At 39.4% G+C, this 24,244-nt stretch overlaps 1 protein-coding gene across 4 annotated transcripts; it reads right to left on the bottom strand.

Annotated features, from left to right (window-relative positions):
- Positions 1–603: 603 nt before the first annotated feature.
- On the bottom strand, positions 604–23,703 carry LOC106946693 (bromodomain-containing protein 4-like). Of its 4 annotated transcripts, XM_015031223.1 has the most exons (20): positions 23,581–23,703; positions 22,677–22,760; positions 9,729–10,110; positions 8,869–9,006; positions 8,637–8,772; positions 8,206–8,546; positions 7,681–8,064; positions 7,449–7,577; positions 7,078–7,308; positions 6,757–6,983; positions 5,627–5,958; positions 5,453–5,548; positions 4,890–5,279; positions 2,659–3,492; positions 2,457–2,563; positions 2,219–2,369; positions 1,978–2,108; positions 1,683–1,885; positions 1,069–1,336; positions 604–970 (listed from the first exon to the last, which is right to left on the bottom strand). In XM_015031223.1, exons 2-20 carry the CDS (start codon positions 22,700–22,702, stop codon positions 902–904), a joined length of 4,575 nt encoding a protein of 1,524 aa, XP_014886709.1. In that variant the 5' UTR covers positions 22,703–22,760; positions 23,581–23,703; the 3' UTR covers positions 604–901. The 4 variants fall into 4 exon arrangements, with proteins under 4 accessions (XP_014886709.1, XP_014886707.1, XP_014886706.1 ...); XM_015031221.1 differs by lacking the exons at positions 22,677–22,760; positions 23,581–23,703 and adding an exon at positions 17,356–17,990 and having other exon boundaries at positions 8,640–8,772; XM_015031220.1 differs by lacking the exons at positions 22,677–22,760; positions 23,581–23,703 and adding an exon at positions 17,356–17,990.
- Positions 23,704–24,244: the final 541 nt, after the last annotated feature.

Consider the following 24,244-nt stretch of genomic DNA (forward strand, 5'->3'; position numbering starts at 1 on the left):
GCATAGGTGGTGGAGTGTGTTGGTGCAAGGAGAACCGAGGTGGAAAAGCAGACAGATCCAAAATAAACAGTTTTTGAAGCATAAGAAAATATTTTTTTACAGTAGATCCTAGATGATGGGAAAAAAACAACAACTCTGCACGGCTTCTGGTTTTTGTCTGTAAATGTTATTGGTTTGTCCATGTGTGCAGGCCATACAACATACTTATCTATTTAGGAAAGAGATGTAAGGCAAACTGTACCTTCTCTGCTGAGAAATATACATGATTTACAGTATGGAAGTTGCTCCCACCCCTTCCCCACCAAATATATATATAAAAAAAAAAAAAAAAGAAAAGAAAAAAAAAACCAGTTCACTAATGACAAAATAAACAACATAAAAGACAAATTTCTTCACGATTTTAGACATCTGGCAGTTTCAAAATACTTCTGCGCAGTCTGTCAGTAATTCAGAGCATTTTCACCACCTCCAGGACTGGGATGTCTTTACTCCTGCAGTATTGTTGTGCCAACACACAGTGAGAGAATCAAGTCTGACAAAGGCAACTTGCCAAAAAAAAAAAAAAAAAAAAAAAAAAAAAAAAAAAAAAAAAAAAGGGGGGGCTTTTTTTTTCCCTCCACAAGTAGAGATCAGGCAAGCAATGCTGGATTCCAAAAAAAAATGACATCCAAAACAATAAGAGTCCCCCACCATGTGTTCAGCCAATGGGGCCAAAGTGAGCCGTAACCGCTCGTCCAGCCAGCGTTTGTTTTCAGTCTCAACAGGGCTGGTTGTGTATGCATAAAGTCTGCGGAGCGGTCTGCGCTGCATTGTTGCCATGATTTTATTCAAGAGGATGCTTGCGGCATTCATTCACTTTTCTTCTTCTTCTTCTGCAGTTCATTCTGCTGTCCTCTTTTTCTCAAAACAAGTTCTCCTCAAAGATAGCCATTAAGTCACTTTGAAAATTCATATCAATAGTCGCTGCCATCTGTAGAAAGAAAAGAAGAACTCAGCATTTCAAATCAGCATTTTTTTTTTCCGGTTCTTTTTGCATGTGACGTAGAGAGTAAACGAGCGTCAGCTTACCACCTCCCTCCTCCGCCTCTCCTGTTCCCTTCGGCGTGCCAGTTCCCTCTGTTGGTCTAGTGAGTTCTGTGTGGAGGGCTGAGGCGGAGTGGCGGGTTGAGGAGACTGCTGGACGGCAGCCGGCTGGGATTCCTGCTGCACCTGCACCTGCTGCGGCTGTGGTTGTTGTTGAGAAGGGGCTTGGATGTGCTGCGGCTCGAGGCGGCCACGAGACTCCTCGTGCACTCTTCTGGGAGGAGGCTCGATGACGTCCTCTTCATCCCGCCCTCTGTAAGGCATTCGGACAAAGAATTTGCAATCAACAAATGCATAAAAGATGAATAAATGAAGCCCTTAAACGCACATCTTGTGTGAAGTTTAATGTCTTGTGGGGGAAAAAAAATTATTCCATATCTTTTAAAATAAGTTTTTTCACAGCACAAATATTAGTCTGTGTATCGAAGCAGAATGTCTACGATAATGCTACAGCTACATGTCTAACAAGCATCAGAATAAACTCTCTTGTTGCATTTATTTTCCTCTAAAATACTTTCTGAGCGTAATTTATAGATTAACATTCACATCCAGCCAGCAGCTGAATGTAGCTGTCTGACTTGTGTGTTTTCTTGTTCTACCGTTGTTTGTCCTGCTCTTTACGCAGCCGGTCTTTCTCCGCCTCTGCCTGGGCCTTCAGGGCCTTCTCCCTCTCCTCTTTCTCCCGGGCCGCACGGCGGAACTGCTCGAAGCTGTCACTCGATGACTTCACAGCAGATTGCGTTGTAGACGTTGACTTTTGTGCCAGGCTTGCCCATGAGCCCATATTTTTGAATTTCACGTCCTGAGAACGTAAACATGGAGATTTATTAGCAGTGCTGCTCAAGGCAAATATTCAGATTTACTACAAGTCCAGAAACGGAGCCTCTTACCCACCTGTACCTTTTTGGGAGCTACAGGGGTCTTGGGCTCCTGCTTGAATTTCTCCTTTTCCTGCAGGGTGGGAGGTGGCCCGCTGGGCTCAGAGGAACGGATGACGGGCCGTGAACTATCCACTGATTTTAAACCTGCCCAAAACATTCATACAAGCTTTGTCAGCATCTCAGGCCGTGCATTATTTCAAGCGTTTCATACAAAGTAAAATAAAAAAGTAAAATAAAAAGTGTGGAGTGCTCACTCTGTTGACTCTGGCCGGTCTGACTGAGCTTGATTTCTGGATGTTTGTGATGCTCTGCTCTCATCGCAGAGTTAAAATGCTCTCCTCTCATCACTGGTGACGGAGGAAGTTTTTCCTCTTTAACCGCAACTTGGCTTCCAGGGGCCCTCTGCTGCATGGTGAGAGAATGATTCAAGGTCACTGCTCCTGGCGTTTGCACCCATCTATAGAAAGACTTTGGTCTCTGTAAACATCTTACCTTTTTGGGTTGCATGTTGTGAGGTGGGGATGGGTGAGAGACGGGAGGAAACTGGGGGATTTGTGGGGAATGCATCATGAGAGGAGACGGGTTATCTCTTATGTGGCCTGTCAAGGAAGCAACAGACATCATAATCAAGCAGTTTTGGCATTTAGAAACAGCTAATAGCTGGGGGGGTTTTACATCGCTTTCTCACACCTACCAGTATTGTATGGGTCAGGTTTGGATGGCCGAGGGGAGGGCTGCTCCTGCTGCTGCTGCTGCTGGATGATCTGCTGTGCTTTGTTGGAGGACATCGAGATGTTGTGTTGCGACGCCTGGGACTGACCAGCGAGTCCCGGACCCTGCTGGTAGTTCAATTGATGCTGCTGCGCTTGCTGCTGTTGGTGTTGAGCGTTTTGCAGGTGGCGGGCCTGGTGTAGGGTAATCTGAGGGGGCGGGGCCTGATGTGATGCAGTGGGCTGGGCTTGAGAGGGAACAGAAAGCTGTGGAGGAGGCAGCGAAGTCTGTGCGGAGAGCTGCGACTGTGCCTGCATTGTCGCCGTCTGCAGGAGAGAAGTCTGTCCCAGCTGCTGCAGCTGCGGCGGCTGCTGCTGCTGCCGAACCGGTGCCTGGTGCGACTGCATGGACTGCTGCGGCTGACGGGCCGGCTGGAACTGGTGTAGGAATAACTGCACTTGGTTCATAGGTGTAGTTGACCCTGGCTCTTCGTCGTCTTCCAACAGCATCTGGGGAGGCTGGGAAGACAGCAAACCTTGAGGGGTGAGAGTGGGGGGTGACATGGGCCTTTGGTGCAGGGGTTGGTGAGTGTGGAGGATCTGAGGGGGGATCTGAGAGGGGAGCTGATGCTGTGGTGGGGGGGCCGACTGAGGCTGGAGCTGCGGCTGCTGCTGTAGAGCTGGCTGCTGCTGCTGCTGCTGAGGTGGGGCTGGCTGCTGCTGCTGCTGCTGCTGCTGCTGCTGGGGCGGTTTTGGATGAAGAGGCGCTGCTTTGTGACTCGGCCGCGACGGCTGCTGAGGCATCGAACTGTGTAGAGCTGGGGTTGAACAAAAGATTCATATAGTTAACAAGAAGCAAAAAAGTAAATAAAAAATACAGAATCAATTGTTCAAACATCACGGTAAATCATTTATTCATGAATAATTCACTTTAATGTGATTCTGATTTGAAATGATCCTTTTTTTAATGTGCTTGAATTTCGATTTATTTATGTTTGTAAATCATCCTGAAGAATCCAAGTTGGCAAAACATAAGAGTTATTGTACAATAATATATTTTAAAACTATTAAAATAATTTTTTCTCTATATTTATTGTTAAGAAAATGTGTTTTTCCCCTTACAGATTTCATCTGTTTTTGTTTTTATTGTCACATTTTACTAATCATTAAAACTATTTTAATATCAGTCAAAGATAACCCGAGTAAATACAAAAAAGTGTTTTCAAATCATGATTTTATTCATCAGGGAAAAATAAAATATCCAAATAAGTCTGGTTCTCTGAAAAAGTTATTGCTTCCCTTTTTAATTGCGATAAAATGACTTTTTTTCAGAAAGGAAAACTCAATTTCACAAGCCAATGGTCATCATGGAAAAGTTTAAAAGGTCTGAAAAGGGTTACCAAGCCATTTGGAAAACTTTGGGATGCCAGCAAACTGAAATGAGGCAAAACCGGACATGCAGGAGTGGAAGAGACCAATCAACCAAAGTTACTCCAAGAGCAACCAGACTATTTAACCAGGACCAAAAACAACCCAGAGCAACATCTGAGGCTGGAGCTTCATGTTCATAAAAATATTAAACATACAAAGAAATGAACACTGTGGCCATAGTGAAAGAAGGAAGAGGTTTGGTTATGTTCAGAGGATGATTTGCTCCATCTGGCACAGGATGTCAGGAATCTGTGCTGGGTATGTTGGAATCTCAAGACTATGAAGACATTCTGGGAAAAGGTGTCAGATGGCCCAGTGCCAGAAAACTTGGTTTTAGTTGCAGCTCATCATCAGGATAGTGACCCGAAACACCAAAAAATACTGAAGAATTCTGAATGGGCCTTCTTTTAGCCCTGATCTAAATCCCACTGCACATCTGTGGAAGGAGCTGAAACATCTGGAGAAGGAGCCCTTCAAACCTGAGACAACCAGAGCAGTCTGTCTACTGAGAGTGGACCAAAATGGGGTAGAATTACTTCAAAACAAGATTATTAAAATAGGAACAATAATGTCTGGCATTTCCTCAAATCTCTTTCTGTCTTCTCGCTCTCAATGCTATCATGATATTTAAAACATTGACATACATATTTATCTGCACTATTTATCCAGACATGCAGTGCACATATATTCTCATGTGAACCGGAGATATGCTGGAGATGGCACTCTCACATTTGTAATAACAAAAAATAAAATAAAAATAAAGCTTTAAAATCAAAGTACCTACATGCATCCTTACCTGGAGACGGGAGGACCGGATGCTGGTTGAGGAATGGGTGCGTTTCAGGGGACACTGATCCAGCAGAATGAGCATTTATATGCGGAGGTGGAGGGGAGGAGTTGCCAGTGTGGTGGGGCATATGCATGATCGGCTGGTTGAACGGAGGCAGAGGCTCGTAGCTTTCTAGCAAGTGGGACGACTCCAGAGCAGCGACGGGGGGAGGAGGCATAAAGCCTGCAGGAGACGGTTGGTGCTGCTGCTTCATCTGACTGCTGGCCTGAGAGACAACAGCTTGGGACTGAAACCCAGTCTGAGCAGAGCCCGTCTGGACATGGGGATGCATCTTCTTCCCCTCTTTCACAGATTGGCTCTTCTTCTTCGGCTGTTTTATCATTCCTGGGGGGAAAAAAAACAAGAAGTTGAATCTCTTCTTCTGTTTGATCTGTTTTAGTACTTTGGTTAAACACACATTCTATTGAATTTGCTTTGTAGGGGAAAAAAAAAAGGGATTTTCTGTAGAAAGGTGTGGTATCATGGGAACTTGAAAAAGGCAATTGAGCAGAACCCACCTGATCCCTCAGCTTCACTGTCTGAGCTTGAGCCACTGCTTTCAGAAGAAGATATCGTCTTTTTGGAGGGAGCCACTGACTCAACGGTTTTCTCGGCTACAAAAACAACTTTGTGTTAATTACTCTTGTGGATGCAACACCAAAACATAAATCTATTCACACACAGTATCTTACGTGGAACCCGTTTCTTTTTCTTGAGGCAGGATGACACATATCTCTCCAGTTCCCGTAGAGTTGAAGGCTTCAGTGTCTCAAAGTCAATCTCAATCTCATCAGGATTCGAGTTTTTGAGCGAGGGCTCTCTCGACTGAATGATATGTACTACACGACCAAGCTTGTCACCGGGAAGCTTGTTAATGTCCAGGCTTAGCTGCCTCTTCTCTTCGTACGTCATGGGCTTGCATTTCTCCCCTGGGACCGGTGGTCCAGTTGTTCCAAGATCATCCTCCAGGTTGGGAACGTGCTGCAGACTGGGTGGATGACTATTTTTCAAAACCTCCTTTTTGCTATAGGGGGGAAAACAAAAAAAGGGAGTTTACCAGAGCAGAAATGTACTTTTCACTAACCTAAAAGTGCACATAAAAATGTTTATTTTTTCCTGTAAAAATAGGCAATGCTTGTTTACTATGTTGAAAACAGCAGAAAATGATGCGTAAAAAGGAACAGTTGGACAAACTGGAATTTTGTATAAAACGTGACGATGCACCATGACCTAAGCTGCTTGAAGAACGGCACAGCTTAATTAATTCATACACAAAAATCAGTAAGTTGAATAAAATACAATCAGCATCAGTATGTTATAGTTTTCATGTGGCTCTACGATGCATAAATATACAGCTCTGGAAAAAAATTTAGTGTCTACTGCACTGAACCCCATTGAAATCCTCATGGTTATTCCACCAAATACAGATTTCTTAACTCTTCCCGAGTTAAAAAAATTGTTGTTTCTAAATGAATATTGACTTGTTTCCTTTGCATTATTTAAGATCTGAAAGCTCTGCATCTTTTTCGTTATTTTGACCGTTTCTCATTTTCTGCAAATAAATACTAAATCTTTGCTTAGAATTTTGGAGACATGTTGTCAGTAGTTCATAGAATAAAATACCAATGTTCACTTTACTCAAACATATACCTATAAAGAGTAAAATCAGAGAAACTGATCATTTTAAATGGTCTCCTAATTTTGTCCAGATCTGTATATATAAGCAATAATAAAAACATGAAATTTATGGCAGAAGGCAAGAGAAGAAAGAAAAATCAAAGTGGACAAAAGTGGATTTGATCTTAAAAATCAATAAACCTACCTGGGTTTCTTCTTAGTAACCACATCTTTGTTATTGTTTGTGGTCTTAGTTTTCTTGGGCAGCTGTGGAACAGGTTGGGGGTCCTGGATCTCATCTACATGGCTTGGAATGCTGCCTTTCTTCTTATGCTTATCTTTTTTCTTCTCTTTCTTCTCCTTCTCTTTTCTCTTTGGTTTGCTGGGTTGTGGTTGCGACAGGGCAGCCAGCTGCTCGTGGACAGCCTTCAGCTGTTTGTGGAAAAATGAAACCATTTTTAAACAAAGTTTTACAAGAGCTGAGTAACGGCTCTGCCTTCGTCTGGAGTTTCCTTTGATCACTGACCTGCTCCTGGAGCTCTGCTAACCGCTGAGCTCTTTCCTCTTCGGAGTCATCAGTGGAAGACTCAGACTCAGAGGATGAGTCACTGGAGCTGTCTGAAGATGTGTGAACGTGTGCCAAATGGGGCTGGGGCTTCACCGGGGCAGGATGGTGAAGTGTAGGAGTTTGGGCAGAAACCACTGGCTTGGTCTCGGGTTCATCTGGCATCTTGGCAAAGCGCATCTCAAACACGTCCTATAAAATCAAATGAACCATATAGGAAATGACCATGTGGCTTAGATAGTAAAAAAACAACAGAACTTACAAAATTAATCAAGAACGTGTTAAAATTATATCATTCCTCCACTCAATGAACACTGGAAACCTTTATGTACCTGCAGTTTCCGTGCCATGGATACTACTTCGTGGTCTGGTGGGTTATATTTGTAGCAGTTGGAGAACATTAATCTTACATCAGCAGCAAACTCCTGGGGATCTCGATATTGTTTTGTTTCCAATTTGACCTAGCAAAATATATCAAGGATATATCACTTGGCATGTCACAAAATGCACTCGTCATATTTTGGAGATTTTTTTCTTCTTCTTATAGTCATGCATTTAACAAACCTTGATGGTACTGAGGTCCATTGGATGTTTGATGATGTCGTGATAGTCGTGTAGTCCCAGTGCATCCACGTCAACGGGTTTATAAAATGGCCAGGCGTAAGCAGCATGTTTCTTGGATAGCATGTCCCTAACTAGACCAGCGCAGTAACCTAGCTGATCCTGTGGTTTGGGGCTAAGCCCTCCACTTGGTCCACTCAGACCGGTTACCATGCCTATGTGATGCTGAGAGTCCGGAGCCTCCTTCTTTAACAGTTTCGGTGGTCGGCTACTCTCTCTTCTGGGTAACGTCTTCCCAGATTTAGATTCTGCAGGTGAAGACTCACTCAGCTGGTCATTTGCTGTTGGTGTTGTAGTGTCCGCTTTCCTTTTTTGGCTCTTTTTTGGCTGATGTGGAGGGGGGGAAAAAAGAGAGAAAATCAGATACTCAGACTTCAAAACCAAATATTTATGGCACTCTCTAAACAAACATTTGTCACAAATGTGCTAAGCAAAGCAAATGCATTTCTCTTCATTCGTCAAACTTACTTTGGTCATAGTTATAGGGCTCTGCAGCATAGGGGCAGTGTTCTGAATCGGTACTGGGGGGAGAGAGGTCTGAGTGGGCAGAGGCACAGAAGTCATGATAGGAACTTGAGGAACACAGTCTGGCTGAACCATGGTGTATGGCGCTCCGAGCTGTGGTGCAAGGCTGGGTAACGTCTGGGGCACAAGGGAGGGCAGAGCCTGGATTGAAGGATGTGGAGGTAGCACAGATGGAGCCTGCATTGGTCCTAGAGACTGCGGAGCCACTGGAAGGTTTGACAGGCCACGCGTTTGTGGAGTCGTGGATGACGAATCAATGATGGAGCCTGGTTTCAAGTTTAAACCTTGGTGACAGAACATGGCGCTTGAATTGTTATTCTGTTTCGTAGAAGATTGCTCATTAGGAGCAAAGTATAAGCAAGCAAATCACATACCACCTTCTCGCCGGCCTCGGCCACGTCCCTTTCCTGTCATGACCGGGATCTCTATTTCTTCTTGAGGCATCTCTGCAACTTTTTGAAGGAAAGCCTTCTCTAGAGCTTCAGCCATTAAAACTATGTCATCGCCAGGCTGTTGAACAGGAAAAACATCCTCAGCAAAAGTGGAAATACATCAGAAACATTTGTATTTCATAGCAACCATGGCTTTTGTGTGCAACTATCTTACCTTGTTGTATATATAGCAGTTGGTAAACATCGTGTTGAAGTCCTGAATACATTCTTGGGCATTCCAGTAGTAGCTATTCTCAAGTCTTTTTTTGATTGTTCCCATGTCCATAGGTGTTTTAATTATAGAGTAGTAATCCTAGAAAAAACGTTGAAAAATGTGTGAACAACAATTGCTTAAATTGCAACATTATGTAATTGATATGCTAAAGCTATTATAACATTTCCACCAAAACTTGTAGGACCTACATGTTACAACCTAAACTGACTTAATTTATTTACAAATTACTTATTTTGGATTTTTACACCTAATCTAGGAGCGCATATATAAGTTATATCAACATAAATTTCCCAAGCAGAGCGCTGACCAACACCGGTCCTTGAATTAATTAACTCTGTGCCACTAAGCAGCAATAGAAGTTTCTATATTTATGAGTGAAGATGATTGGCTCATGACCAGATTCTCACACTTCCTGAAAGATGATGGTAATATCCGAAATAAACAAATGACACATTACATAATCAACAAACACAGTTTGAATTGGATATGAACCCGTGTGTCTTTTTAAATGCCTTGATATTTGTTGTTGTGAATTGGGATTGTATTCCTTGAAAGTGTTAAGGAAGATTAATATTTCAATCGCTACTATAATTTTACTTACAGAAACAGTGCACAGATGTTCTTAAATGGGACAATAAAAGCACTAGCTAATTCCCTTAAGTTGCACAAATATAATGCATTTTTTCTGACATAAATGTTGCTAATAATCCCCTAATGGAACATTTTAAGCAACCTAATGAAGAAGAGTTGTTTCTTTACTCGTTATGGTTATGCAACAAAAAAGAGCAGGTTGTACTCACAGGCAGGTTAAGTTTAATGGCATCCACTGGTGAATGAAAAGGCCAGGCATACTGGTGCTTCCATAGGGATTTTACCACAACTTTTAGTAGGTACTGCAGCTGGTTGGTCTGGCGCTTCGGCCTGTTAGGACTGAAGAACTCTGGGGGAGGGGGATTACCCGCTTGCTGAGCCTGCCCCTGGCTGCTGCCCGACATCTGCGCAGTATCCAGGCCGTCTCCCATTCTGAAAGGGTAAGGCGTGGGCTCAGGTCCCGGAACGGGAGCTGGAGCGAGAGTAGGGGCAGGGGTAGGGGTGCTGGCAGAACACCAGTTCAGTCTTGGCCCCGGCACAGACTCCACTGACAGAGTACCACTGATCCCATTGCACTCCTCACTGGAATCTCTGGAAAGAAAATAAAGCGTTGAACAGTCATTAATATGATACAGCCATCAAAACACTCAAAAATATAGCAGAGACTTCAATAAATCATTTTTTCCTAAATTAAACAAAGAACAACTGATAAAATTGAAACAAAGAGGTTTTACACTGCCAGCAACAGAGTTATAAGAGACAGTCAATAACAGATATATACCTAAAGGTGTATCAAATATAAAGGCCACAACTCTTGCCTAAAACTTTGATTAATTCTGTAAAGCGAGTAAAGCTGTGTTTTTTTTAATCTTTCGTTATTTTATCCATGTAAAGAAGCAAATTGATAAAAATAAGAACGGATACATCCCTGTTTTCACAGAAAACCTTTAGCACAAGTTGATGAAATTATAGATATGATCAGGAAATTTGGGTCAAAACAATCACAGGCTAACATCTTTAAGAAACTGTCTTTGTTCCTGTTATTTTGGAAAGCACTGATGAAATGCTTAACTTCTTATTGCTCTTTTTCTTCCCCCGCCGCCCCCTCAACTGAACCAGCCCATAAGAATGCAACTTTGAAAGTGGCCTGATGCATAATGAAAATCCAATAAGTTAAAGGCCCTCTTAGATTATCCTTTCAATTCATGATGTTCTTCACATGATTCAATCAGCTGATACATCCCAACCTGATAGTGGGGTGTGTATATGTGTGTGTGTGGGTGGGTTGAAATCACAGAGCCCATAAGATGTTATGGTAAGATGGGATGACAGAACGAATGTGGCTTACAGATTTTAATTGTAGTTGTCAAGAAATTCATCTCACTTGACCAATTAATAAGATAAATCAAATATGTAAATTCAAACTACACTAGTTAATCCACTGGCAAAGTGTAACAACATGACTAAAACTGATCAGTCAAGAGGTTCACTTCCTCATGCTTCCGGTCTTATGTTTTTCTCAAACCTAAAAAAAGCAGTTGACCTTTGACTGGGGCATAGGTCACTGTTGGCTACTGTGGAATGTTTTCTGAGGAGACAGGAAGGTGGCTTTGGTTGCAGGGTGGGGGTGAAGACCTCACACCGGGAAATCTGGTTTTACATGTCTCTTCAGAGTATATACCTAACTTGAAAGGAGGCAACGACTGTCGTCTGTAAAAACAAACGATTAATCGTCCATGTGAAGATGTAAGATTTAAATTCAGGCAAAACTGTAGATCTGCAGATTTCACTAGAAGCCAGCACTAAGAATCACAATGATGGCCTGTGTTTTATCTAAAAGCAGAGAAATGAATAGTTAATTGGGCAATGGTAACGATACACCACTCTGCTTATTCACGCTGATATCCACACTTTTAGTCATTTAACGACCTATTGAGTTTACTGAGGCTTTCATTCCTTGCTTAATTTGCACTGGAATACATTTTTAGCCTTTAGAATACAGACCAAAAGTGAAACGCAAAATTTGCACATTTTTTCTAATAAAAAACAGCAGAAATGCACAATATATCTGCATCAACATTAGTATTGGCTGACATTGGTCATTTTTTCCACATATTGGTATTGGTCCAATAACTAAAACTGGGCTGATATTAACAAACAACATTTAGTTTCTTCCTGCTGCCATTTGTGTTTCTGGAAGATGGAGAGGAGGATGTAATTGTCATGTGACAATTAGTGATGCAGTGCAGGATTGCAGGGAGTTAAACTAAGACGGAAAAACGTCGTCAACAGTGTGGTTGTTTTTCTTCACTATGTCTAAAAGGTAGGAAAATATATACAACATCAGTAAATATTATCAGCCAAAAGAGCAAAAATGTTGGATATTGATAACATAAACTAAATTTTAATATTGGTGCAGCCCTAAAAAGATATAATTTGGAAGAACAATGGCAGAACTGTTCAAAATACACCATAAGATGTAGAGATAAGAATCCTAAGGCATTTCAAGTCAGCAGGCTAATGTGATCGTAAATTGATTACTGATTTAGTATATTGGTCCCCAAGACACACATCTAAGCCTTCTCTACACTCAATCTCTGAACTTCCGAAAAAAGCCAGATACTTACTTTGACAAATAACAGGGAAATAAATGTAGTACAAACATAAAATAACAAAATACATTTAAAAAAATACACACAAAAAATCTGCACCACCAGCTCTGAAAACAAAAATGCTTATGAACCTACAACAATCTGAAGTAATGAACAACCGACTTTATTTACAAGTAAACACTGAGCTCAAGATCTTTTCTTTAATCTGAAACTAACAGAAAAACTAATAAAAATCACAAATAAAAATCACAAAAGTCTTTTTTGGAGGTCTGTCTTTCCTTGCTAAATACATTAATAATTGATTATATTGATTGATAAAAGTAATAAATATAATTGATATCACCTTCCTCCTTGTTGGATTATTTGTTGGTTTATTTTAACCAGACCTTTGTTAAAAATTTGAACATTAAAACATTATGAGGTGAAACTGTAGTTTAGTGTATTGTCTCTACCTAGTGACTGTTTTAAAGTGCTAAATTTATGAAAAATCTCTGGTTCTGTTCTCTGACGTTTTTTCTAGAACAGCTACTGTCTGTTTGCAGAGCTCAAAGGGTTCAACGAATTTTAATGTCTTTGAGCTTCTGCTTCTTAACCAAGATTATTTTTGTGTCTCTAAAATCACATCAGACATCTGCAGATTACTGCTGAGTATACAGGACCACTTGGTTTGGACAGACTTTAGGAACTACTCAGGAATTAGTTTTTATTCAAAATAAACCATGACTCATGCTTTCTCTATGATCATTTCAAGGAATTTGTGGGCACATGCTGTTCTAAAACAGGATTAATAGTTGGAGACAATATAATAAATAATATTGAGACATTGCCTTTAATGAACCTATTCTACGTTTTAAAGCAATAATATATAAATCACAGTTTCTCAAAATATGACCTTAGAGATGACGCGCAAATCGGTGAATCTCTCCCAACTTTTTCCAAATAAGGTACAATCTGTAAAATGCTATAAACACTCAGGGTTTTAAACACTAAAACAAAGGAAGACAGAGCCTCATGTTAGTCAAATCATCATTTAAGATTGAACAAAGACAGCCAAATGGACAGGACAGTCAACTTTAGTGGTATGTTATTCTCCACAGATTCACAATACAAATGCCAAAACTAGCAACACGACTGTTATTTCAGCACATCGTTAAGATTTGTTTAATAATTATGTATAATTTCAACTGCTTCTTATTTTTCATTTCATACAAGATATTGCCGAAGAGGGCAGAAAAAGCATAAAGCATAACCTACTTGTATGGCATAACGCATGAATCTAAGGCAGGGGTGAGCAATCCTGGTCCTCGAGGGCCGGCGTCCTGCAACTCTTAGATGTCTACCTGGTCCAACACACTTGAATCCAACAGCTGAATCACCTCCTAAGTGCAGTCAAGTTCTCCAGAGTCCTGCTAATGACCTCATTATTTGACTCAGAGACACATCTAAAAGTTGTGTTGCAGGAGACCGGCCCTCGAGGCCTGGAGTTGCCCACCCCTAATCTAAAGGATGGGCACAAAATCAATGAGAAAGAAATGCGACGTTAGTCACAAGCCAACTGATGACCATCTTTTTTATTCAAAATCATAAAAGGAAAGAGTGGTGTAAAGAGAGGAAATGTAAAGAAATAACTCATCTATATCAGTTCGCACCAGGGATGCAAACAGTGAATCAACTTACAATTAAGTGTTGCTTAATGATTTATTAGATTAAAATTGGTTCCTTTGGAACTAATTATTCTAATGCAAACAGCCATGCAGTATGGCAGACTTCTCAACCCCAAATTATAGATGCGCTACAAAGGTGAGGATGCAATGACAGAAAAAAAAGTGGGTGAGGGCATAAAGCAGAAAACATTTTAACATGATGGAAAAAGACATAGTGAAAGTAAGCATGGTTGATTTTGAGGGTTAATGCACTTCATGGAACAAAGTTTTAAAACTCCTTCAAGAACCACCGTAACCACCTGCTTAGAGCAGCTAAAATAAGAAGGTATGGTTCAACATGTTATGGAAAAAATGATCCCTTATCAATTAATCAATTGATCTTATCGATCGACTAAAAACTCTAGCTCAGCTGAATCGATGACTTGCATCCCTAGTGTCTACTCATTATTTTTCACAAACAATTACTCTTTGACTTTATCTGACATTTAATACACTATGTACTGTCAAAAAATATGCAGTGCAACTCATATAGGCCACTTTTATTTTTAGACACAATGCCACTTTGGTGTGACAAAAAAATTCATAGCTGCACCACAAGGAAAAGAGCACAAGATGTTTGGAAACAGAGTTGGGTTTTTTTGTACCAAATATCATTTTGACCAGTCAAGGACGCCTAATTTCTTGTCCTTAAAAATTATTTTCAAGAGGGCCTAAAGGAAAATAAGTGTTGCTCATCCCCTAGATAATGGATGGATAATATCATCAAATCCACTAGTGATTGACAATGATTGATTTCTGATACTGATGAAGGACTGGCTATTCAAAAACATTAAAAAAATCTAATCCTATTCCAATCAGTGAATGATTGCTACCATTGATACCGACAGTGATACTCTGCAGCAGAGTAACCCTGGTGTTCAGGGTGAGGACCTCCCATTGGTATTCCCCTACTAAGCTGTTAATCATCTATTTCAAGTAAATGGCTGATGAGGTTAAACTGTTCTTTTTCCAATCATCCAGACCACTCAAGCCAATTTACACTAAAGTCACATTCAATCAATGCAAACACAATTGCCTAGTGATACGCAAATCAGTAGAAACTGGGGGTTAAGTACTTTGCCTGGGGGCACATCGACATGTGACAGGAGGAAGCTGAAATCAAACCTACAACCTTCCGATCACACGGCGACTACTCTACCTACAGAGCCACAGTTGCCTCATGCATTTATTTGAATCAGGTGTCCTGGAGTAAGGACACATCTCCACAGGTGTAGCTTTAACCAGATTTAGATTGACAACAGACTCCAAATGTTAATTGGCCTGGCTTTCATTAAATGAACAAAGGCTGGACCTTACAAACTCCAAATAGCAGCTCAGCCACCACAGTGGACTGGCGGACATGGCGTCTGCTATCTACGATCTGTTGAGTGTGGAAGAATGTGACCATAGGTAGCGGCAGAAATACACAAGTTAACTTTTGGAGCAGAATGACTGCGATTTTGCAGCCCTGCAAGCAGCACATCTCTTGGAAGAACAGATACAAAATAAAGAAACAAGAAACAGTGTAGGTCTGGTCAGTGTTTTGTCAAAAGTATAATTTTTCATTGGCTGGTGTAAAACACCAAAACAACCTTACATGAGTTTGCCTATGTGCATGTTATTATTTGACTGCATGCCCCTTTCCAGCAAAGTCTGTGTACATATCATTTGCCTGCATAACCTAAATCCAAAGGCTGCACATGTTGAAAAAATTAAGCACTACAGTGTAAATAGATCTGTATGTATAGTTAATCGCAACCGTTTTCATTAAGTTTCAGTCAGCAAAACATTTCTAGAAGACAAAGTGAAATATCAAGGTTTATTTGAGTCAGCCATGATAACATCCAGATGGAGGATGGAAATGTAACATAATTTTAAGCTTTATTTTAATTTGTTGACACTGTTTGTCTTTAAAACAAAACAAATATCTGGGTTTGTTTGAGCCCATCTAAACCACAACCTCAAGTTCTCTGTTGCCGAGTGTTGCTGCAAACGGCAATCATCCAATTGGAGCAACAGCCAAAGCTCACGGCCTGGCCATGTTTCCACGTCCCTGCCCATATTTACTCCCAAAATATTAGGGAGCAGACTGCAGTGGAGACACTCCCAGCTTGGCTAGAAGTGATCCAAACATTAAGGACCAGAGTTGACGATTACTGGTCTAAAATGTATGGAAGTGATGGGAAAAAGACTGAAAGGTAGCTACGTTTGGCATCACTGAGGTGTTTAAAATTGACAGTGAGCACAAAGGGTGGACGATCCTGTAAGGAAATAAACTTAATTTTCTTCAGAGGCAAGTTAACTGCTTCCATCAGGTTGAAAAACAAGAATTTGAGCCAGGTATCACAATTATCTACCATATAATTATTGTAATTGCAAAACTGTAATATGAGATGGTAAAGATAGTTCAAAATGTGAACAGTCATTATGTCTTTTTAAAGAAAAATATAAAATAATGTTATCGGCAGAGTTATCCAACACGTTCATCTCTGCATCACATACAAATTGAGGTCATCTCTGATTCTAATATAAAAAATTCATGGTGGATCTCAATGGATGGGCCGCAAAGGCTTTTATTACAAAAAACCCTAGAAATTTTTTTGTAACAAAGGAGATATGCTGGAACTGGACTGTAGAAATACAGTCTCATAACCTGAAGATTTTACAGTACTTTACGACGGTTTCTCATTTTACCATTAAAAATTGTACCAAGACAATTAAATGCTCCATTTGCCAAGACATAAGTATTTTGTTGTTACTCACTTTTAATAAGTAAATAAGAATAACCTAATATCTGTCTTGCCATTTAGGAGCTTTAATAAATTAGTGACCGGAAATCAGCCACAAAATATTTTATATCTGCGTATACTTGTACGATTCCACTTAATAGTTTTGGCTGAAAATTGATACCTTTTTCTGTTACTTTAGGTCATGATCAGACCGCGCGTGAATGCAATTATTTTCCCCCATGCCATGTTTCACACAAATATGATATTATCTAACATTAGGTCTTTCATTAGTGTAAAGTTACAAACTTAAAAGAAATTCCCCTTGTGTTGGCTACCAGTGTGTACTAAATGCGTCAATCCATGAGGTCACACACCAACTCGAATAGACAAACTATGAGTCATGAAACTAACAGGAAGAGACAAGAAACATGCTCACTCTTTATAGTTAAACCTCCAGCTGTTTAGGATAAGCAAGTTGGACCATTCCAAGAAGCAAGAGATATTTCTAATACTAATATGCACAAGACCACACTTTAAACCCACGCACCACCACCCAGGTTTTAGCTTTGGGCTTAAAGTTTTGATGATGCTGTTCTCAACACAACACTGAAGATCTACTTCAAATTGGATCAGTTTTTTTTTTAAGTACATTAAAATAAAACAACACAAAAAACATCCTGTACTAACTCTATATTTTATCTTCTCTTGTTATTCAATTGTTTCATTAGTAAATAAATTATGACTATTAAACATCTTAAAGGTTTGTTGGTGAGAGTCACCACAAAACATTACCTTTTCACAGAGACTGAATGTGCAATTTTTTCCAGAAGGGCATCCAGTTGTTGAAAATCCAGCAAATCATTCGACTTGGAGTGCATCTTGTAATCCATTTATCAATTCCACCAAACAGAAACAGAAACCAAAAAGGCCACAGATGAATTGGAAAGAAGTTACTTTTTCTTCTTGGTTATTCCAAAACCATTCATTCCTCTGGCTCAGTGATTTGTTCTAAAATCCCACAAGACATGGTGAGTAATCCTGAACGTAGACCAGGAAGAGTTTGAGAGTGGTTGTTCCAGGAAAGAAGCCAGTCTGGAAAAAGTATGTCCAGGCAGGAAGGAGAGGCTGTTGGGAACCTACAGCCAGCAGGCTCTGTTAGCTGTGTGAACCGGTCCTCTCTCTATCCCATCCCCCTCTCAGCAGTACAACAGCCCAGTTGCCACAGGCTCTTCGCTCCATTGTGTGTCCTCTCCGGGGCCTCCCCAAAAAAGTGAAGACAAGCAACAAGCAAGAGGTGTACAAAGACGATAGGACCAGAAAGAGAGTTCCGATAAGATCCTGGGTTCGCACTTTATCCCTTTACCTCTCGTTCACCCTCGCTCTCTCGCACTGCTAGGCCAGCATGCAGTTACTCAACAGTAAAAATGGCTCTACCGCTTCCTCATTCAGCAAGCCTCTGCCCACACAGCCCTCCCTCTCTCCTACGCGCTTGCTCATTCCACCCCTCCCCTCTGTCCCCATCAATAGCTTGAGTTTCTTCCTCTCTCATTCTGTGAGTTACACCTTCAACACCCCACCCCCTTCTTGTCTTTTTCTCTGTCCATTTCATTAAGCCCCACCCCCAGACACGCTTCGCTTTAAATGATATTGTTTATAACTTCCACTTCCAAATTAAGGACGTCCTTTTCTGCACTCCAACCTTTCGATATCAACCATTCATATTATGTCTGAGTTATTCCAATGTAAAATATCCATTTCTAATAACTACAGAAAAAAAACAAAGTTCAATCTGTAATAATCATTAGTGATAAGGTATGCTGTACAGTTATAGATCTGAATTTCACATCTGCATCAAACGATAAATTTTATTTTTTAAACCACTTTGAACCACTGAGAAAAGTAGAAAAGTAAAAAAAGAAAAACAACACAAATAAGACCTATGCTCTTTTATAGATCTTTTATTTAAGAGAGCAATCAATGTCAGCTCTTACATTATTTATTATATCCATTCTCAGGTCCTATATACAAGTTTCGTAATTTCATTAGTTGTAGCATATTCTAGTCTATTACATTATTAACTGCTCCTGCTGAAATAAAATATGTACCATGTGTTTTTCTTCCAACAATTAATATCACTTCTGGAGCAAACAAAAGCGCATATACTATATTACACAAATCAACTAGCCAGTGCTTGAAATCAAACATTATATTTGAGTGGCTTTGACCATTGATTGACATGTAAAACAATGAAAAGAAAAAAAAATAAAACACATTTTCGTTTCCATTGATCAAAACTAAAAAAACATTTTTATTAAAGCGCAAGGCAAACTGCATGTTCTCAGATACACATTGCTTTGCATAAAAGCAATGTGGTAAGAACCCCCTTGAAAACGAGATGCTACATCTCAGGGGTTATCATCGAAGTAAATTAACAAAATAAATAAATAAAACAACAGACAGAAGGGGAAAATGACAGGCTTTGTGGAGTTTATTTGAACATATTGCTTTGCATAATGGGAATAACTATGCATCTTTTCTGTATTTCCTGCAGCACAGCAATTTCTGATTTACTCTGATTTCTCATGTCAATGTGAAACCATTGACATGAGCTCAAAAATAAAATAAGAGCACCTCCAACGTAGAATTGGGCAAACTCATAAAAAGACTGCTTTCCGAACTCGAGTATCAATTTAAGTTTGTGATCAAGGTATTTCTAAATAATCAGTATTAAAATCACTTAAAGTACCAGCCTCAAGCTTTCTGAAAGGACTGATGCAACATGTGGGGCCAAGTCAACCCGCCTCTGTTACTCCTCTTAGACTCCAAGCCCTGTAGTGACACCTTCCAGTACGATCGACTTATGTAACAATTAGCTTTGTGGCTTGAGTGTTTGATGTTGCAATGAAAAACTGTAATGAGACAGCCATGGGATTAAGGGTAAAAACATATTTACCACTCTTTATTAAATTAAAATATCCCAGCTGTGCTCTACTTTCTAAATATTTGACTTATGTGGATAAGCATTATGTGGATAAGAGGTTTATGTTAAGGGACAGTAAAAAATATATTCTCTATGGCATAGTAAGTGAATATAGTCCTTAATGAAAATTACAGAAATACTAATCCTTGGACATTTTAACCACTGTAACCACTAAAAACAGACACTTTACATCTACTTTGGTAATTACTGCATGTTATCGAGAGGCCCCAAAAGGTTTATCACAGTACTATCATTTTTAAACTCTAAAATGATAGGGAAGTGAACAAATTTATGCAAATAAGAAACACTACCACCCAAACACAGAGAGATAATTGTTTAAGTATTACCAATAGTGTTGTGCATATTTTTTTAATTTCTGTCAACTTTTAACACTTTTAGACGAAAAAAAAAAAAACACGGTGGTAGACTGCCCTACCACCTCTACCACCAGACTTAGCAGGTTTTCTGGGGTAAACCCTGGGCTTCATAAAGATGTAATATAGAACTGGCAGATGTACTAGTGAGAGATGCTGAACTCATTAACTTGTGGATAAGGTCAGCAGTTTGTTTAGTTAAAATGCACAGAAGACTAAAACCTCTCTTTGCCCATAGATTTTGCAAAGGATTTTTACTGTATTTTCTATTTTTATTTTATTTTTCTGGTGTATTTAATCAGTTTTTGTCAAACTCAATGGGGATTGATGTTACTTCAATCATAGCCATCTTCATGGTGATTGAATCAAATAATTAATTAACAAAAAGCTACAACGTAAGAACGAAGCTTTAAAAAAAGTAGTGCGGTATCAGTCAGCATCCAATCTATACAACAACTGAGGAGAAGATAATTCTCTACTGACTGGAGGCATTTCTACAATTATTGAACTTCATGGTATGGTAAGATATAGTAGATATTTCACTCAGCCTTTTTTATGTCCCTGAACATCATGCTATTCTGAAAATCCAGCTTTAAACGGATGCAAATTTATCTGGAAAGCAAAAACTTCCACGTTGATATATATAGTTGTTTTTAATTATATCATATCTTTAAAATGCACTCACAACACTCCGTACAACATGCAATCAAATCATTTTAGCAATTCATGCTTGACTTTTTAGATAAACCAATGTATTTGGGAACCTTTAGCAATCCACGACTTCCTACATTCACAGAAATAATTTCACATTTTAAAATAACGGAATCTGTGACATCGAAGCTAAATCTGGACCTAAGCTCACTTGTCCTGACACAAAAGTAATGATAATGGAAGAGGAGGTTAAAAAAATATTCGAAGTCAAAGGGTTGAACAAGAGAAGAATGTTTACAAGAGTACACAGAAATCTGAGCAATCAGGAGTTACTGGAGAAAAAAAAATGGTCAAAGACACCTTCTATGTGCATGTTGCAACGCTGTAAAACACAATAGAGGTATTTGTTGGCAAACAGTGGTTCCACACAGCATTAACATAAGGGGTGCCAATAATCTTCAGTGAAAAATAAATCTTAATGTGTGATATTTTCCACTCATTGATAAACTCATTGAGCAAAAGAATGGTTTTTCCTTAATTTTTTATAGTGAAGTTATACCGAATAAAAGATGGCCTTATTGAACCTACTTTAAGGCTTTTTCACATCTTTTCAATCAGTGAACTTGACAGCAGAAAGTACAGTAAAGATTTCAGAAGATATGGAGAAATCGAAACCAAAATATTCAAGAAAATATGCAGCTGATTTTGTCACAACTGCTGCAACTCTTTCACACAATGCAGTGGCTCCATTGTCAAAATAATAGAGCTAGCTGAACAATATACAAAAAATGTCATAACATCAAATTAAACTGGGACATATTTAAGGGATGAAACATTTTCTCAGCTTTAGTACAAAGTAAGTTGTCTGTTCATCTTTTGATTGGCCAATAACAAGGTCAAAAGTCACAAGGGATAGGCACTGAATTTGAATAATATATAGCCAGAGAGATACACAGTTACTGCAAGAAATGTAGTGGACAATGAAACCTTCAGATTTTAAACAAAATCTGAATATACATTAAGAGAAACTGATATTGTGATAAATTCTGTGATGACAATGTTTTCATATTTTCGTCACCATTTTTCTTCATCACGTCTTACCACTTCTGGTGTGCTTTAACATCATGGCAACTAAAAATATACATTGAGTGTGTGCAGTGAGTTCATTGACAGTTTCTCTACCAGCCCAGATACATTATTGGCAGGCAGAATTTATAAGGATGGCACTTGAAAATATAACATGTTTTCAGCAACCACAATAAAAATAGTCTTTTGCAATTATGATATTGCAGACATTGATGTTGCTGACAATACAATCTCAAAATTAATTGACATTTAGATTCAAACCTCTGTGATAAACAGGGTCTATTCTATCGACATTAATGGTCAGCATGAGGCTTGCAAATACTATCAGTGGCAGAGTTCAAGAGAAAAAATAAAGGGCAAAGGGACCTTATACTGTGTGTAAACAATACAGTTCAATAGAGAACCTAAATAACATTTTATGTAATAAACTAATATCATTCAGTCATTAATTTTGAGGGATAATAAAAATAACACAGAAAAAGATTATGTCACTGTAACAAATAAATGAAATAAGAGGCTACAAATACAGGGCATGAAATAAAAACAAAAAACAATCGATTAAAAGGAAAGCAAAAGCTACTTGACATTCTACCAACTTGCTTTCTTTATGTAATTGATCAAGCTTGCATTTACAGTTCCAAAATGTGAAGGCTTGATTTTATCAATAAAAATCTGATGCAGTTAATGTAACTAATAACTTGGAAGGAAATGATTCAGTGCAAAACATGGTCTAAGCTGTCCAAAGCACTTATTGCTTAGGAACTACTCCCTGTCTTAATTCATGCACAGAGTAACACCTTCCATACCTGATTGATAACTTCATGACTCAACTATGGCTTTACAACATTCAAATGGCAATACGAGCCTCAGTACCACATAATTCAAAAGAGTAAAGTTTACAGTAAGCATAATGGTAGAGCCTTCAACAATTTCTGTAGCTTGTACCTTCAGGCAAGAAATGAGCTTTGTACTGGTATGTGATTGTAGGTGAGCTACTGGCTATTATAAAATCGTATACTTACACATTTTGGTATGTCAACTGTACCATCCATTATCTTAACAAAAACAGAAACACTCGTTTCAGGTTAGAAAATCATGTAGATCTCCTGCGGGAGGAAAACGAAAGCTATAACTGGCCACAACAAGACTAGTCTTAAAGCCAATAAGAAAAACCTAATTCCTATTCCTTTGTGTTTGTCTCAGTAATTTTAATACTATGACCAAAATCACAGGTGTTTGAGATGCTGGAGATCATTAGACTGAGTCAAAGCGATAAATTATAAGATAATAACTGCTACCAAGCGACCACCGTCGAAGAGCCAGGTCCCAAATGTTAGGCCATAGGGCATAGACTACTGCTCGGATTTCATAATAGACACCAATGCCATTCATAGTAAAAGAGAAAAACAACGATAGCATCCGCGTTTAATACCTTGGCGTTCAACATTTGAGACAAATAAATAGCGTTTTAGCTAACTGAACAATTAGATGTATTCTTAGCCAACGGGTTCGTCTGAGTGTGCGCCACCATCACCGTGACGGCGTCACCGTCTCCCATAACACAAGACAGTCGATGGGAAAACAAGCGTTAGGCTGCTCTAGACAGTACTCGAACAGACATTCGTTGGGCGAATTGAAGAGTAATTGTCACTATCCGTGGGTGAAACAGGCAATAGGTGTCAGGCAGATGAACGTTTTAGGTGCGGTTATTGTGTCTTTTGATACACAACTGCAAAACTAGCTTTAGCTAGCAAGCTAGCTACTCAGAACAGGCCGCCGAGCAAGAGAACGGTATCTGTGGGCGCCGGGCATCTTTACTACCGGCGAGGCATTGACATCACTGTTACCGCATCTCTTGCCCTCTATTTGCTCGGATTCCTGAAGCACAATGACTGGCAAAACAGTGTTGTAAACAGCGGCATTTACCTGTGTTTCTCAGGTTGCCAGGGCGCGCGGGATCTTTCTCTCCGAGGATCCTGAACACCTCTCGTTATGGATGACGTCACGCGTAAAAGTCCTTGCTTGAGGACGTAAAGACTGTGTGCTGCACACTAGAAATAAACTTTGCTATTAATGTTTTTTTTCTACAAAAAATGGGCATAAACACCATTTAGGAGGTTATATATACCCTTAAAACATCAGGGTGCTTATATTTTTGTTTACTTTCTTCCTGTCTTTGCTATGATATTCACCGATGAGTTGCCTAGACAAATATGTTATTTTCTATAGAGATTAGCAAATGCTCAGATTGTTTTTGTTGTTGTTGTAGTTTTTTTTACTTTTCACCCCCAGCTTTTTTCATTTGGTTAACATTATGCTCTATATGTCCTAAAAGCCATTGCGAGGTGAATTGTTTATTTTTTTAAAAGTGGACAAGACATGTCAAAGATAAAGATGTTAGGTTCAACATGAACATGGAGGAGAGTAAAACAACATAACAATAAACACAAATCAGTGGTTTATTTACAGTTTCGGGAATTTTAATGATATTTTTCTCGATGAATAATAAAAAATGAACGATATTCCAATTCCTTTACATTTTTAGAGCAGATAACCAACTGCAAAGGATGTGGAAACACAATGTTGGTAC

Source organism: Poecilia latipinna, unplaced genomic scaffold, assembly GCF_001443285.1.
Source record: "Poecilia latipinna isolate Pla-1442-1.1 unplaced genomic scaffold, P_latipinna-1.0 Scaffold200, whole genome shotgun sequence".
Taxonomy (NCBI): Eukaryota; Metazoa; Chordata; class Actinopteri; order Cyprinodontiformes; family Poeciliidae; genus Poecilia; species Poecilia latipinna.